The sequence below is a fragment of the Idiotropiscis lumnitzeri genome, chromosome 4 (assembly GCF_059441095.1).
Source record: "Idiotropiscis lumnitzeri isolate Australia: NSW breed Sydney's pygmy pipehorse chromosome 4, RoL_Ilum_1.0, whole genome shotgun sequence".
Classification (NCBI taxonomy): Eukaryota; Metazoa; Chordata; class Actinopteri; order Syngnathiformes; family Syngnathidae; genus Idiotropiscis; species Idiotropiscis lumnitzeri.
In genome coordinates, this window is record NC_142394.1 from 19,444,414 (window position 1) to 19,460,734 (window position 16,321).

The following is a 16,321-nucleotide window of genomic DNA, read 5'->3' on the forward strand; positions in this document are numbered from 1 at the left end:
CAACAGCCATTGTGCTTGAATGACATCCATCCATTTTCTTTTGCGCATCTCCTCATTAGGTTTTGGAGTGAGCTGGAGCCTAATAGTATAAGAACCCAAGTCTTTTAACATTGTCACAATATCAATAAAAATACAAATGGGCTTGTTAAAAATGTGTTTTTTCTTTGTGTAGATTCTCAGTCACCACATCCTGGTAATGCACGAAAGTTTAGTTGAGGCAACTGAGGTCTTGTTTGTTGAATTGGTTGCGTTTTCATGTTATGTGAAAACGTGCAAATGCAATCATGCTATTAGGCTAATGACATGCTGACAACTGTAATGTTAGAGCTGCCATGTGCTTGAATGAGATAATACAATCTCAATAATAGCGTTTAGGTTATTTTCGGGGACACAAATGACAGTGTTTTTGTTGATTCATTTTAGTGCTAACATTCTGAGCAGTGAGAAATTTTTAAAGCGTCATTAGTGCAGTGAACAGGTTTGTGCAAGACAATGCTTAACTATGGACTGAAACCCACCAATTTATGTTAAAAAAAAAGTTTATATTATAAGGCCTTCCCAAAAGTGTTTAGTGGGAATCTGCCACAAAGTAGGAATTTGCTCTGACAAGATTCAGCACATCACTTTGGTTAGGGAGGAGAGAAAATAGGGAAAGGGGAGGGCTTGCGAGGGAAGGTATGAGGAGAGTAGGGATGAGGAATTCATGCATGTAGAGACTGGTAGAAGCAGTAGGGAGACATTGCAAAAACATGGTAGAGTCAGAGAGGATTTACAAAATGTAACATTATAATAACTGGCTTGCAAATTGTGTGTCATTCAGAACTTGCTTTGGAAATATTTAAGATAAGGTACACTTGGTATTCTTGCAAAACTTGCTTCAGTTATTGTGGCTCTTCTTTCCTAAAAAAAAACAAACAAAAAAAACATGCCACTGTAAACTTCAAATTTCAATATAGGAGGAATTTCTATGCAAAAGAATTTGTGATATATTCGGGGTACGAATGATGACGTGGTCTTTATAGCAGGGGAACGATGTACTGGTAAATCAGTAAACTGCGACACATCCAATTTATGCAGGAACAATTCTGCAACTACAATCACTGTTTATTTAAGACGGAATCAAATCAGCAGCACCATAAATTATCTCCCATCTATACTCCCTTGTAAAACTGGCACTTGTAAAAATGTTGCTTTAAAGTTTTGCAAAGGAGTAAACAAAAAATGGCTAATTCTGAATTCAAAGTTGTAATATTATGAGAATGAAGTTGCATTTTTAATATATATATGTATATATATATATATATATATATATATATATATATATATATATATATATATATATACTCGTATTAATTAAATCTTAAAAATATACATATTTACATCACTAAAGTTGGATATTTTCTCAATATATTTTTGAAGATATATTGTGATTAAAGTAGTAATTTTATGAGAATAAAAGCTTTTGATCTGAGTCGTAATTTTACGAACATATATTGTAATTTTTACAAACGATTTTGTATATTTCTTAAATAAAAGTTGAATATCTAGAGGTTAAAATAACAATAAAGCCGGTTTTTTTTTGCTCGTATAATTTCAAGATATAAATTATATCAGGATTAAAATAGCTATTGTATTCAGATAAAGACGTCTATTAAAGAGTTGAAACGAAGGACACATTCAATGTCTGTTTACAAACGTAAGAAAAACTAAAAAGTCGTCTAAAAAATAAATACTCAAAGACAATAACAAACTACAGTATTTTTACTCCGTTTCTTCCCACCACCGCAAATAAATAATTATTTGACATCTCTTTATTTATTTTTTTTTTTTTACAGGAAACACTTCCTTGGAAACGTAGCGACGTAACGTTGATGCTTTTCTTGCGAGGTCACGGTCAGACTGCTGCTGATGGGAGAAAGAAAGAGGGTGGGCGTGGCTCGATTTCGACGACAGGGTGGTGCGGATGGGCGGAGCTACAGTACTCGCCGGGCGGTGTCTGAAGAAAACCGGGAGCTTCCAGACGCGGACACTGCGAGATCTTCTCTCTCAGGAGGGAATTTGATTTGACTCAATCACTTGTCGGACTTCAGGTAAGAGCGGAAAGCTTTCTCTTTCGCCTCTCGTTTATGCCTCTGACGCGACACGTTGCCCCTTTTATTTGACATTCGGCTCAGGATGATGCAAAATCAAAGCAGAATTAATTATACATTGCTTGTTGGTCATGTATTCAATTCAACCACTTATGCATGTTGTCTACCTGGAATTATTATGATTTGTCACATTACACCCTCGCATCGTGTAAAAACAGATGAGCCACGACGTTGAACTTGGAGTATATTTAAGGATTTATTTTGTATGATTTGTTTTTTTTTTGTCAATGAATCGTACCCCGATGAACTGCCTCGTCATGGGCAACGTATGTGCGAGTCTGTGAGAAAGTGTTAAGAATGCGGATGAATTTGGGAGTTGCCTTATGTGATGGTGACAATTTGCGAACAATGTGATACTTGAGTGAGTTTGGTTTATTGTGCTCATTTGACTTTATGACGTTGAACAACATGGGGCGGAAGGGGGGGGGCTTAGGGGTCAATATCAATAAAAATATTAAAGCAAATGCATTTCCTTTAAGGTTGATACAGACACAGTGCAACCCATTTTTAGAAGAAAAGCACGAAATAAATTAGGGGAAAAAAACTTGAAATTCGTTCCTCCTGAAGCAGTGCCATCTGGTGGAAATAACCTGGGATGGGCTTCAGCTCACCGGTGAACCTCATGACAAGTCAAGATATGGATTTCAACTATTTTGCATGCCGCAGTACCCAAATGTACTCTCTGCTTGCTTTGCTATGGTCTCTTTGTCAGGTGTCACAATGTCGCAGCAGATAAGCGCTGAGGAAATGGAGGAGATCAGAGAGGGCTTTGAGAAAGTAGGTGAGTAAATCATTTAGATTTGATATTGCTTTCAGGCCTCATCATTAGTCAGTTATGCTTCAATTTGGGTAGGAAGGAGTTAGATACATTCAGACTACCGAGGCAAAAGTGGAAGACAAGACACCTAGGACCAGCACAGACTTGCCCGGACGGGGGAGCTTGAGTCACATATTGTTGCAGGCCTAGTTTTTAGGTCAGATATGGACCAAGTCAATGGGGGTATGTCAAAACCAGGTTTACGCACCTTTAAATCGAAATAGTTGTTCGATCTATGCAAAATTGTAGAGGCGAGCTCAGCCATACTGGAAGGAGAGCCGCTGTGAGTAGCAGTTTTCAATTCTTGCCATAGATTCTCAACGCCATTCATGCCCAGAAACACACTTCCACACTTGCTGTTTCCCAGGCTAACTGCGTGATTATTTTTCCATAAATGGCTTTCATCTTGTCACGCTTGCGTAAAGACCGAATTTGTGGAACCAATGACAGCAGATTTAAGATTACCGCAGATGGTTGCAACGAGTAAGAAAGTGTACCCAAAAAAACTAATTAGCAGCAGCTTGTTATGCGTTGGGATGCAGTAAATGCAATAACACGAAGTCTCAACTAAGTTATTTAATCTCAGTAGTCAAAGGCCCAGACATAATGGAAAAAAAAAAAAAACACATTTTGAAAATGTGTCAAAACGTCCAAAAAAAAAAGAAAACAAAGTCAGGAACAAAAATATGTGAATACTCTTTCACCCGTGCTTCCTCTTCTTACTTTCTACTACATCCAATGTCCTTAGACGTGGATTGCAATGGCTACATCAGCGTCACGGAACTTGGGAATCTGTTCCGTGAGGTTGGTTGTCCTCTACCTGGTTACAAGATCCGGGAGCTCATTCAGAAACTTGACCGGGACAAAGACAGCCAGATCAGCCTTGAAGAGTTCACCGCTGTATGTAACACTAACTAACCAATTAACGAAACAACCAACCAACTAACTCAAAAGCTCGGAAACCATCCAACTGCCTTCCAAATATTCATTTCATACATGATGAATAATGTAAAGAGAAGAGTCAAGTTTTGGTTTCCAACTTGTGTATTTATCTATTCTTTGCTCAGATTTTTAAGGATATGAAGGACGACCGCATCGCCCAAGGGTTCAGAAAGGCTCTCAACAAGAAGGAAGGCATTGTTGCCATCGGGGGCACCAGTGAAATATCAAGTGAAGGAACTCAACATTCAATCTCTGGTAAGAATGGAAAAAGTCTCTTGCGCTGACATCTTTTTTTTTTTTAACCGTCCGAAATTCATCATCATTTAACTCATTCAATACCATTGACGGATAAATACGTCAAAATCCATTTTTTTTACTGGGCTGGTCGTGAATGAGTTAAACAAACAAAAAATGACCCACCCCGTTATAAATTACACTCCACGTGTTTTGAAATCTGACAAGCATTTATTTGTGTCAGACCCCTCCTCAAAACCGACAGGTCGGAATGTTTTTGCATTCCCTGTCATTTCATCTGTGATTCTAAAGCCTTGTCTAGCTGTTTACTGACGCTCATTAAGTTGTCATTTAATTGAACATTCTAATCATGCTAATTTTGAAGCCACAAGAAAAAAAGTGCGACCACAAACACATTTTGCAGTAACATCTCAATATTTTAAAATTCCAGGATGGACGAAACCTTGTTCTTGTGCGAGAGATATATGTTCAAAAGCCAGCATTTATACTTCAACAGTTGATCTTTACAAATTGGCCATGTCTTCCAGAACAGGAGCGCTTTGCCTTTGCCAACTACATCAGCTCGACTTTGGAGAAGGATCCCGACTGCAAGCACTTGCTGCCCATCAACCCCGAAACCGGAGCTCTATTCAGAGCGCTGGCAGACGGCATTGTACTTTGGTACATTTTTAATGGACATTTATAAATGGCAGCATTTTTATGCAATCTGAATTATAGTAACACTAATCACGTGAATATTTCATGGCCAAATGGATGATGAGGAAAGAGTCTTGTAATTCCCGTCACCAAAAGTGTTCAAGGAGACTGCTTTGCCTTGGTGAATTTAACAGTCAGACTCAAAATGTTGATGCAGATTTTGAAGAAATTTGGTGTTGTCTTTTTGGTTTGACACAAGAAGTGAATTCACTTTGGATGAGGAAATATTACTAACATAGAAATTAGTATTTGGATATGTTATGTAAACTGCCAGCGCTCGGTCCTTCAGGTCTCTACATTTTTTGGCAACGTTGTTGACTATGGACTTGACTCGGTCTTCACTTTGAGCTCTCAAACAATATAGAATGTCATATTGGACCTGTGATTTGTTTGTACAGCAAACTCATCAACCATTCTGTTCCTGAGACCATTGACGAGCGAACCATCAATACAAAGAAACTCACTGCGTTCACTACACAGGTGGGGTGCTTGTTTGGATTGTTCTGTTTAGAATCGCATTTATGCGCCATTACCATTGTGTTGTTTTCAAATGTATCATGTACGTGAGACGGCAGACTTGGTGAATTTATTGAGCAGGCATGCAAATGGAAATAAATCTGAGATTAAGGATAGACATGCTGTGTGTCATACATAAATAACTTTAACTTTGTGTTCATGATAGATTTTTTATTTTTCATCCAAATAAACGATTTGGGACTGTTTGAGTAATCAGCATCTCTTGGACATGTGGCATATGAATTGTTTGTGCGGTCTTAATTTAAAAAAAAAAAATGTTTGATTATTTGGTGCAAAAACGTAAAAATATTTTCTCAATGGGAATGTTCCTCGCAAACAGGAGAATCTCAATTTGGCTCTGAACTCCGCCTCGGCTATTGGCTGCCAAGTTGTCAACATTGGCGCTCAAGACCTGAAAGAGGGAAAACCTCACCTGGTCCTTGGACTACTCTGGCAAATCATAAAGATCGGACTTTTCGCAGATATCGAACTGAGCCGTAATGAAGGTAGTGACACAAAGACCCGCCATTACACAATAAGACTAAAATTCTCCAGAACACAAAACCTACAGCCATCTTATAATAGTGAAACCAGTATACAAAACTTTGAAATGTCGCATTTAAACACATTCCGCTTCTTATTCTACGTACAGCAATTGCGGCGCTGCTGGAGGATGGGGAGAGTTTGGAGGAATTGATGAAACTCAGCCCAGAGGAGTTGTTGCTGCGCTGGGCCAATTTCCACCTGAAGAAAGTTGGCATGACCCTGACAAACTTTTCCGGAGATATTAAGGTTAGATAACATTACTGCTATGCAAGATTTAACACTGCAGTTGTTTAATGATTGTGCATGAAGGCATTCACGAGCGAGAGCACTGACCTCTGCCAAGGCTGAACAACCTTGCAACTTAAATTTTTTTTGTCATGAGTTATGCAATACAGTACATACATCAAGAAGAATGCCAATACACATACTGTACACAGATCATGGGCAAGAATTTCATATTAATTTGGGCCTTTCACACAGCTTTATTTGAACATTTCTGTGTTACTGTGTCCAGGACTCCAAGGCGTATTTCCACCTTCTGGAGCAGATCGCACCAGATGGCAGCAAGGAGGGTGTTGAGCAAGTTGAAATCGACATGACTGGACTTTATGTAAGATGACAAAGCAAAATGTTGAACCTTGCTTTTAATAGCCTATCTTATTGTGTCACTTATAAACAACAATTAAATGAAACTTTTGGGGTAGTTATGAATTGATGTCACACATAATACTAACTGGCATAAATCCTGCGTGACGCATGCCGTCACGCTGCACATTGGCAGGTTAAACACGATGTTGGTAATGTCGCAAACTAGTGCAGGTGATTGCAGACCTGTGAGAGGGAGGACTCCGCCGTTGTGGGAGTGGCCACAGCCAAATGCAATCATGGCTAATCAAATCTGCACCTTTCATTCCCTTAAAATGTCAACATGGCTGAAGTAGTTGTTTTGAAAATAGAGCCCATTGTCTCTATCTTTACGAGTCGTTTATGTGTGTCACCAGGAGAAAGATCTTGCAAAGAGAGCGGAGCTCATGCTGCAGCAAGCCGATGGTCTTGGCTGTCGACAGTTTGTGACAGCTACCGATGTTGTATCGGGAAACGCGAAGCTCAACATGGCCTTTGTGGCCACGCTTTTTAACAAACACCCGGCTCTGACCAAACCAGAGAACCAAGACTGGAATCTTGAGAGTAAGACTCGTTCAGTTACACTGATTCACATTTGCACATTTGAATATATTCAATATTTTATCGGGGATAATCGAAAATTCTGTAGTTGTTCATTATACTGTCATTGTTTCTTTACTTTGTGGATTTGCAAGGAGAACCCCCATCAACGGTCTCATCCTCATGCATGTTTGCTTTCCAATTCATATTACATTCTCAAACTTGGGAAATATGAGCTTGTCAGGTTAGGCATAGTCTTCGGTTGAGCGATTAAGAATCCACTCAATTGTGTGAAATAAATTGCTGTTGAATTTATCTTGGAAAAACTGAACCAAAATCTCCCCTTGCTTGCGTGTCAGATAAAGGAACACAAAACTAGGGCCACATTGATTTTTTTTCTCTTTAGGCTGATTCCGATATTTCTCAGAATAAAATAGACAACTGATTAATTGGCCGATTAATTTGGAAATTATATGATTTTTATTTTTTTTTCCTTTAAACAATTCCAATAATAAAGATAGAAATTACAGGCAAATATTTTGACTGTTTTACAATTGTTTGTCCCTTAGTATTTAACTTGAAGAATATTTTTTGGGCGGGTGTTTTAATGTCATTATCTTTGTCTTATGTGTTGATGTGTTAAAAAAAAAAAGTTAGCCTATTTTTGGGCAGATTTTAAAAATATGTACATCTCGACCTCAGAAGTTTCGCTCTCCTCATCTTATTCTCTCTGTGGTGCTTCCAAGGTGAGACCAGAGAGGAAAGAACATTCAGGAACTGGATGAACTCTCTGGGAGTCAGCCCCCGTGTTCACCACATCTATGGGTCAGTTTCTCTACATGTCAAATGTCTTCCTGCCATAAGACACTTGTTGTCCATAAACATGGACACCTCACTATTGTGTGTATGTGGTTTAATAAAGTGATCTCCAGGATGCCATGGCTATTCTCCAACTATATGAAAAAAGTAAGGTGCCAGTGGACTGGGACAACAGAGTCAACTTGCCTCCATTCAAGGCAGTAGGGGGAGGCCATTTGAAAAAGGTAAACTTAAATTGTGCCTCGTTAAAGCTTTTTATACATTTGGGGGGAAAAAACATTTGTGTGTGTTTGTCTGTGGCAGATAGAAAATTGTAACTATGCTGTGGAGCTGGGAAAGAAGCAAGCAAATTTCTCCCTGGTGGGAATCGGAGGACAGGACCTCTATGATGGAAATTCAACTCTCACCCTCGCGCTGGTGTGGCAGCTGATGAGAAGGTGATTTCAAGTTCAACTTCATGACACCGCCATGAGCAAGACTGGATGTGTTGAAGTCGTTAAATCCAACCCCCCCCCCAAAAAAAAAAAAAAAACAAGCATTTTATTGAGTGACAAATGTCATTTTTGGCCCAAATGCAGATACACGTTAAATCTGCTTGAAGACCTCGGAGATGGAGAAGTGGTAGGAGAGGATTTAATCATCACATGGGTGAACAAAACTTTGTCTGAAGCTGGAAAGACTTCTTCTATCAAAAGCTTCAAGGTAATGACAATATTAATAAGACTGAGCCTGATTTAAATATCTTTTTAAAATTGCTCTCGGCCTCGTTTGAAAAAAAAATGAAGACGTCGAACGACTGTGTGTGTGTTTTAATTTTTAAATCTTACCACTGTGTACAAAAAAAAGTGAGATTCTCATATTGTATGATTTTTTTAATTTTTTTGTTGTCCAGGATAGGTCACTCAATACTAGTCTTCCAGTTTTGGACCTAATCGATGCCATCCAACCGGGTAGTGTGAAGTTCGACCTGGTTCAAAAAGAAAATCTGACAGATGAGGACAAACTCAAAAATGCCAAGTAATGACCGCCTTCCGACTGAGTGATCATTTTAGGGGATTTTATGAAATGATCCTGTAGCATCTTTCAATTTTAGTCTTCACCATCCATTCCTGATGCTTCTTTTGCCAACATGACTTGTAATTCTAACCTTACCCTACACCAGGTATGCCGTTTCCATGGCAAGAAAGATCGGCGCCAAGGTCTACGCCCTGCCTGAGGACTTGGTGGAGGTCAACCCCAAAATGGTGATGACCATCTTCGCCTGTCTGATGGGAAGAGGCATGAAGAGGGCGTAGAGGAGAGCTGGATGCTCATATCTACTTCTACTGACTGACTCTTTTTGCTGGTTGGACAGGACCTGTTGGTTCTGTGGAAGCCAAATGGGTACATGGTGTCAATTTAGCAGCTTGGGGTTTCTTCATATATGAATCTTTATTTCGGGGGCAACATAGTGGCTGAGTTGTTTTTCAGGGTCACATCTCTGCGATAGTGTAGCCTACAGTTCTGTTCAGTGCATGCTGGGGAATTCTGCGACCTCACTGTGAGTAGAGATAAGCCTGTTTAGAAATAGAAATGAATCAAAGGCCTTGTTTGTTTTCATACATGCTGTACTATTGTACATGGGAATCATTCAAGGACTCTGGATGTAAGTTGTGGTTTCATAGATAACCAAGGTAGGCCGTGTTTTAATAAAACAATGTAAAACATTTCATGTGTAACTGTATAAATATTGTTATTCACTTCACACAATGTAATAAGGCTGCATTTATTATGCCATTTTGAATTGCAGTGGTTAATTTTTTTAACGCAGTAGAATTGTTTTTGATCACTTGGGTGAATGATTCTAATATTTTTCTCCAGGAATGAGAAATTACAAGTCAGAAGTGTGCGATAAACCAGATCCGATGAGAGGTGCTGCCTTGTACACAAGGCAATGATTTGTTTGAAATGACTAATAACTCCAGCTAGCAGACTCAGCGGAAAAACGGTCGACTTTGAGATGATTCGGTTTACTGACTTCACTCTAGTAAACGAAGCAATAAGTTGAATGTTGCAATAAACTACTGGTTAGGCACACTTTTGTGCGTTAGGTGGGTGATGTTTTATTCATTTGCTTTTATGATCGCAGTGAGTATTATTAGTGATGGTATAGACTGGTACTGGGGCACAAAACTGCAAACGTGTACATTATTTGTTGCCTTTATTATTAGACAACAGTCTCGTGCATGAATAGTTTGGGTGTGTGAAATTACTGGGTGGTGAATATTGTCACAAAAGTGAGTGTGAAACATCTACATCCCCCCACGCAGGTGGTCCAACTAATATTTCTAAATTATTTTTCAAAGTATTGAAAAAATTTCCTGACGGGATTTAATTTGATTTTCCACAATGTTCTGATTTGTTGCGATGGCGATGCAAGGATGCGTCTCAGCACAACAGTACTACTGAATCTCGCCAGGTGGCGACAGCGCCACTTTTAACAGTTGCCAGATGTAGAAGAAGTAAACAAACGAGTTGCTGATTGGTTGCTACGCCTGACGTCAACAACACTCTGGCGGTGCTTTGAAACGCCTTTTTTGTAACGTTAGTGATAGCCGCGTGCTAGAGAAGATGAACGGAACCATGGAGACAACACCGCAGCCGAGTCGGGACACCGAAAAGAGCGCTCGAATACGCGAGCGACGAAGCACCGCTATCAAGCGACTGGAATACCACAGCAGCCCCCTGAGGAGCCGCTCATGCGGGGGTGACGAGGTCATGCTGTGGGGCCTGAAAGGCTGCGGATCCCCCAACACGGGTCTGTTGGCCACATGCTCCACACCTCGCAAGAAACCTTCACGATTCTATGAGGACTCACCGGAACGAGCATCCCCATCAACCCAGTCCAAGAAGACTCGGTGCAAAAATGCCAGGAGGCGAAGACTTTTCGACACGACGCGTACGGTATGTATTGGCGGTTAACGCTCTCCACGTGCTGTCGTTGACAAGCGTTGTACGTTGCTATGGATCTGGTTGTTTCGTTTGCTTGCGGTGTTGCTTGTTATTTAACGGTCGCAATTTAAATTTGCCTAACAAAACCGACAGTTGGGCAGATCCATAGTAAATGGGAAAATAACTAAATGTAATGTGTGTATTAAGCATTTCCTCCCTGATTTTTTTAATCGATTTGTATTCATTCATTTGATTATGACTAACCTATTTACCACAAATGTGAATTTGCAAATTTCTCTTTAACACTTTGCCAATATGATGCTGTAAATATTAAGACTAAACAATGTAAATGCACGCAAATATTAATTGTTGTTGGAAATACTTATTTTGTTGAAATCCCCGGTTATTTTTTAATATTTATTATTATTATTACATTAAAACAACTATTGAAAACCGTGGGTCGCTTCGAAATGTCTTTTTTTGTCTTTAAAACGAAAAGTGCTGTTTTGTAGTGTCCAACGTCTATTCTAGACTTGTACTTTATTGATGATTAATCGAATGTTAATGTTAGTGTTAACCTAAATTTCCGCCGCGGACCGTTTCATACAATCACTTGCGGACCGACAACCGGTGTTGGCGAGCTGGCACTTGTTACCAATACTAACGGCTTGCAGCTAGTCAGTAGTAGCCGCTAACGCCGGAGACTCGTGTCGTGTCATACAATGACGGTATAATTAACTAGCGGTTTGTTAGCTTCCTAAATTAGCGACCTGATATGATTTCGGGATGGCGTTGTGGTGATGTTGGTGGCAACTGTGTGCGATTAAAACTGCGATAAAACAACCCGAAAAGTCGACAACGGAAGTCAAGGTAGCCGTTAGGCCACCGCGAGGGCCAACTTCAAAATAAAAGGCTACTATGGCTATTGTATTGGCATCAATGACTCAATACATTATTTGTTAAGAATTAGTTTGAATTTAACCGTTGCGAAGACGGCGTCTTTATCGAGTATGCCTGCAGTTTCCTTGACAAATCCTTGCTCCTATCAATTGCGATTTACGTGATTCGTGTGAGGTTTCAACTTCTTTTGCTGCTATTATAGTGATTGCGGATTAATCATGTTGCCGTAATGTGAGCGCAAACATTTTTTTCATCAGACATTCGTGCCCGGCCCGAGCCCTGGTGTTTAATCCGTACGGATTACGGACCAAAAAGGATCCGTTACAACACTAGTCACGAGTCCTTCATAGATGGATGTAACGGAGAGAAGCCTGTCACTTGTCGAAATAAGATATTTTTTAGGCTCAAATAATAATAAAAAAACAGACGTGCTTCAACCCCCCCCCCTTTCATCTTTCACCTTTCATCGTGTGTACAAAGTGACGCGCGGACCAGTACATAACTGACCCCAAATCTTTGAAGAGTAGTGTTTAACACTAACCTTCTTGAAAGTGTAAGATACTTCTTGGGCGATCATGATTGCAACGGGCTGCCAGTTTGATACACACTTGTGAAATAACGATGTTGCTCAAATGACATATAAAAGTGTTGTTATTATTAATTATTTATGTGAAGTTGTGAACAAATGATCATGATTTCTCATCTTAATTAGGAAACAGATAAATATGCAATGCTTTATTTCTATAAATCTTTGCCAGTGTTTACACTTTCAAATGATCACTTGTATTACATTCCTAGAAAATCTCGATGTCCTTTCCCTGGTGGGCTAGAGTTAGAACAGGCCAGGGGGCTATTCCTGTGGTCGGCACCACATTGGTTGGTAACCCCCGGTGTACAGTAATTTCTCGTTTATCACAAAAGTTTCGTCCGAGTTACCTTTACATTAGACGAAATCTGCCAAGTTGTGAAACAACTAGTTTTTATTTATAAACTTTAACACGCTCTTAATCATCAACAATTATTACAGTATATGCTGTGGGGGACATATGAAAATGTACTTATGGCTGACTATTTCCTGCCTAAAGCATCAACCATTACGGTATACTACGGCAGTGTCAACTAAGTTTACCGGTGTGTGTTGAGCATATGCTTTTGGTTAATATATTTAGAGTTACAATGTTTTGTTACATTTGTTTATTAAAGTGATGCAATTGCAAAGAGCACCAGCGGCTGTTTCCATATATGAAATGAAGTGTGGCTTAGTGAAGCTCTACTTCCCTCTTGACTTTGTAATCCGGCAGTGTAGTTTAAAGAGGGAAGTACAAAGTAATAGGTAGAGAGACTCTGTGTGGGGTAAAATTCAGTTCACACAGATGCACTTTTTTTTTTTAACATTTGGTTGTTGAATTTATACTTAATGAGTGGGCAGGCCCTTAATTGACCCAACTATTTGTATTGGATACATGTCAATGTACGTGTTTGCACAGAGTGGGTTATCCCCTGCGAAGAACTCCAGCCTGACGTTCCCCTGCAGACGGTCCCTGTTCAAGAATGGGAAACCGTTAGCAAGGTCCAGCGCAGACGGCAACAGCATCCGACCTCAGGTCAACTTGAACCCATTCAGTCCCCTCTCCCCCCTCATTCAGTCTCCTACACTGCAGAAGAACCAGCGCAAGAAAGCACATGTGTATGTATCTGATTAATGTCCTTCGTCTCGTGCTTTCTCCACTTTGGAAAAAAACTATTATATTTTTGTTGTCCAGGTCTTTTGGAGAAGACAAGAATACAAGTAATGCTAAAAGAGACGCTAAGGTAATTACATTTTCTCTGAAAGGCATGATTTATTTTTTTTAATCAAGAATTCAATTACATAAATATGTTTTCTCCTGGTCTTATTTCCAAATAGAGCTTGCCTCATTGATGCTCTTCCCAGCACCAAAACTAAGTCCATGTTCTGTGCTCGTATCCTTAGAAACAGTCACAAACTAAAAAGTTAGACATATGAAAGCAAAGTAAAGAAATTAAAAGTAGTGTACTAAAAGAACAAACAGTGCAAGAACAAATCTTTGTAAAACATGTTTTTAAAAAAGCTTTGAACGACCCTGGTATGGAAAAAGAACATAGTTTTTAAACTGCATTTAAAAGCAATTACGCTTTATTGGTATGTTTGCAAATATTCATGAAGCATTCTAGCAAATCGGGAGGCCATATTATATTCAAGTGTTGAGGGGCGAAAATGCTTTTTGAGGGTGATTTTTGGGGTTGGAGTGCATTATTTAAGAGGGTTTATAAATCACGGGAAATCATGGTAATCTCTCTGTGTTTGCTACTTTAAGAGGTTTTCTACAATCAGAAACGATGCAACGTCCCGGTACACCTCAGAGTTCCTCGAGCTGGAGACGATCGGCAGCGGGCATTTCGCCGCAGTTTTCAAATGTGTGAAAAGGCTGGATGGCTGCATCTATGCCATCAAGCGATCAAAGCGACCACTTATGGGCTCGGTGGATAGGTAAGTGGAGACTTTCCTAGGGCAAAGAGTTGACATCATGCGGTGAAAACATTTCAAAGTGTCTTTGTTTCTCCCGTGCAGACAATACGTCATGCAGGAAGTGTTTGCCCACGCCGTACTCGCCCAACATCCCAACGTGGTACGTTACTACTCGTCCTGGGTGGAGGACGACCACTTGCTCATTCAGAACGAGTACTGCGACGGCGGCACGCTCGCAGACGTCATCGAGCGCAACTCCAAGCGCCTCGCCCCCATGTCGGAAGTGGACCTCAAAGATCTGCTGCTGCAAGTGGCGCGTGGCCTGGCGTGCATCCACTCCATGTCGCTGGTGCACATGGACATCAAACCGAGTGAGTTTTAGAGGCGGTGCTCGAAATAGATGTAGCACAAACGGAAAACTGACGTGGTCTTGTTTTTGTTTCCAAGGCAACATCTTCATATCCAAGAACTCTGGAAGCAGCTCTGATGAGGATGGCGTGAACTCTGAGGTTGCCTACAAAATAGGTTTGACCCTTTTTTCCCCCCTCTCTTCCGCTGGTCTGTTAACGTCATTGTACTGGGGGGGGTCTTTGGTTTACATTTGGAAGTTACGATCAGCGTGCACCGCCTTAAAAATACGGCAAGCTCAGTTACTGCTGCACCCACGCTGTCGTAAACTAAGGACCCCCCTCATTTAATGAACTTTGACATTTTTTTTTTTATCTAAACAAATATGTCCGTCTTGCAGGTGATCTTGGTCATGTGACACAGGTACACAGTCCTCACGTGGAAGAAGGTGACAGCAGATATCTTGCTAACGAAGTTCTACAAGAGGTTTGTCAATTATTTCAAGGAATAAAAAAAAAATCTACAATTGGAAAATTTACACTTGTTAACGTCTCCCTCGTCTTTTCTTTTGTAGGACTACAGCAACTTGACAAAGGCCGACATTTTCGCTCTCGCACTGACCGTCGTTCGCGCCTCCGGGGTGGAGGATCTGCCCCCCAACGGACACAAGTGGCACGAAATCCGACGGGGCAAGCTTCCCGCTCTGCCATGTGCGCTTACAGCAGAGTTTCTCAGTCTTCTTGAGGTGATTGAAGAGTTATTTTCTACTGCCATGTACCTTCTTAACATGTTGCCAATTGCATAGATTTGGTTAATTTTTTGAATTTGAAACTTCATCCACTAACATGGATTATTGGATAATGCAAATTTTTCAGAGTATAAATCACACCAGTCAATAAAAGGCACCATGAAGAGAAAAACTTTATTCAATAAAATAATTATTATTTGATTTTACAAAAACTAAGAACAGGCAAGCTCGGACTCACACCCAGTATCCCCGTTCCCATGGTGCATTCGCAAATACGCTCCTAGTGCAGTGCTTTACTCCGACTGTTCCAAAGAAGAGTGATGTTCAAATGTGCCGTTTGGTTAATCTGCTTCCATTTCTTCTTCTTTCCTTTTAGTTGTTAGCGTATACTTTTTGCGCATTGCCACCAGCTTCTTTAGCATGCCAAAAGCGGTGGTAATGCGTGATCACTCTTTCTTTCGTTTCTTCTTCCAATTTTTTGGGGCGGTTGTCGAATACTTTACAAAGAAAGTGTAATTTATAGGCCGAAAAATACGGTAATTGTGTTGTTATAGTAAAAAAATATGCAAGCATTTTTATTAATATATCCTGTGCCAATTTTGTTTTTCAGCTGATGATAAACCCTGACCCAACAAGACGGCCTTCTACCTCTGACATCATCAGACACCCAGTTATGCAGACAGCAAACAGATTGATGTTATAATTGTGTTATTGTTATTGTTATAATTACGAACATAAAAAAAAAAACAGTTGTATTAAGTAATTTTGTTTCTTGCACAGTTGTTCGATTAAAAACAATTATCACCTCATTTGCACAAATTATTTTATTATAATTATGTCTCAGTTAACATAATCACACCCAAATATGTCCATTCTAATTATATATACATATATATAGTCATATATATATAGTCATAGCTTTCTTCAGGCATAACAATTATTTCAGCAGATGGCTTTAATGATTAAAAAACCAAAATAAAACACGCCATCGTCAAAGCGGA

The 16,321-nt window shown here is 39.9% G+C and overlaps 2 protein-coding genes across 2 annotated transcripts; both read left to right on the top strand.

Moving 5' to 3' along the window:
* The first annotated feature begins 1,927 nt into the window (after window positions 1-1,927).
* On the top strand, window positions 1,928-9,611 carry LOC148338456 (plastin-3-like). The gene is made up of 16 exons (XM_088293837.1): window positions 1,928-2,090; window positions 2,863-2,931; window positions 3,716-3,867; window positions 4,035-4,164; window positions 4,692-4,824; window positions 5,259-5,340; window positions 5,717-5,882; window positions 6,029-6,168; window positions 6,437-6,532; window positions 6,924-7,110; window positions 7,833-7,911; window positions 8,009-8,129; window positions 8,209-8,342; window positions 8,484-8,607; window positions 8,798-8,922; window positions 9,068-9,611. The coding sequence occupies exons 2-16, from the start codon at window positions 2,871-2,873 to the stop codon at window positions 9,198-9,200; spliced, it is 1,863 nt and encodes a 620-aa protein (XP_088149963.1). The 5' UTR covers window positions 1,928-2,090; window positions 2,863-2,870; the 3' UTR covers window positions 9,201-9,611.
* Window positions 9,612-10,433: 822 nt separating this feature from the next.
* Window positions 10,434-16,129, top strand: LOC148338457 (wee1-like protein kinase 1-A). Its single transcript, XM_088293225.1, has 9 exons — window positions 10,434-10,848; window positions 13,224-13,423; window positions 13,500-13,548; window positions 14,073-14,245; window positions 14,327-14,595; window positions 14,672-14,749; window positions 14,973-15,058; window positions 15,147-15,317; window positions 15,931-16,129. Exons 1-9 carry the CDS (start codon window positions 10,516-10,518, stop codon window positions 16,021-16,023), a joined length of 1,452 nt encoding a protein of 483 aa, XP_088149351.1. The 5' UTR covers window positions 10,434-10,515; the 3' UTR covers window positions 16,024-16,129.
* Window positions 16,130-16,321: the final 192 nt, after the last annotated feature.

What these genes read in the sequence shown, in the direction of transcription:
- LOC148338456 (XM_088293837.1), top strand. Translation starts at nt 2,871, where the DNA reads ATGTCGCAGCAGATAAGCGCTGAGGAAATGGAGGAGATCAGAGAGGGC. An exon ending in TCGACATGACTGGACTTTAT is followed by an intron (nt 6,533 to 6,923) that starts GTAAGATGACAA and finishes GTGTGTCACCAG; the next exon opens with GAGAAAGATCTTGCAAAGAG. An exon ending in GTGTGGCAGCTGATGAGAAG is followed by an intron (nt 8,343 to 8,483) that starts GTGATTTCAAGT and finishes GCCCAAATGCAG; the next exon opens with ATACACGTTAAATCTGCTTG.
- LOC148338457 (XM_088293225.1), top strand. Translation starts at nt 10,516, where the DNA reads ATGAACGGAACCATGGAGACAACACCGCAGCCGAGTCGGGACACCGAA. An exon ending in GCACATGGACATCAAACCGA is followed by an intron (nt 14,596 to 14,671) that starts GTGAGTTTTAGA and finishes TTTGTTTCCAAG; the next exon opens with GCAACATCTTCATATCCAAG. An exon ending in TGAGGTTGCCTACAAAATAG is followed by an intron (nt 14,750 to 14,972) that starts GTTTGACCCTTT and finishes TCCGTCTTGCAG; the next exon opens with GTGATCTTGGTCATGTGACA.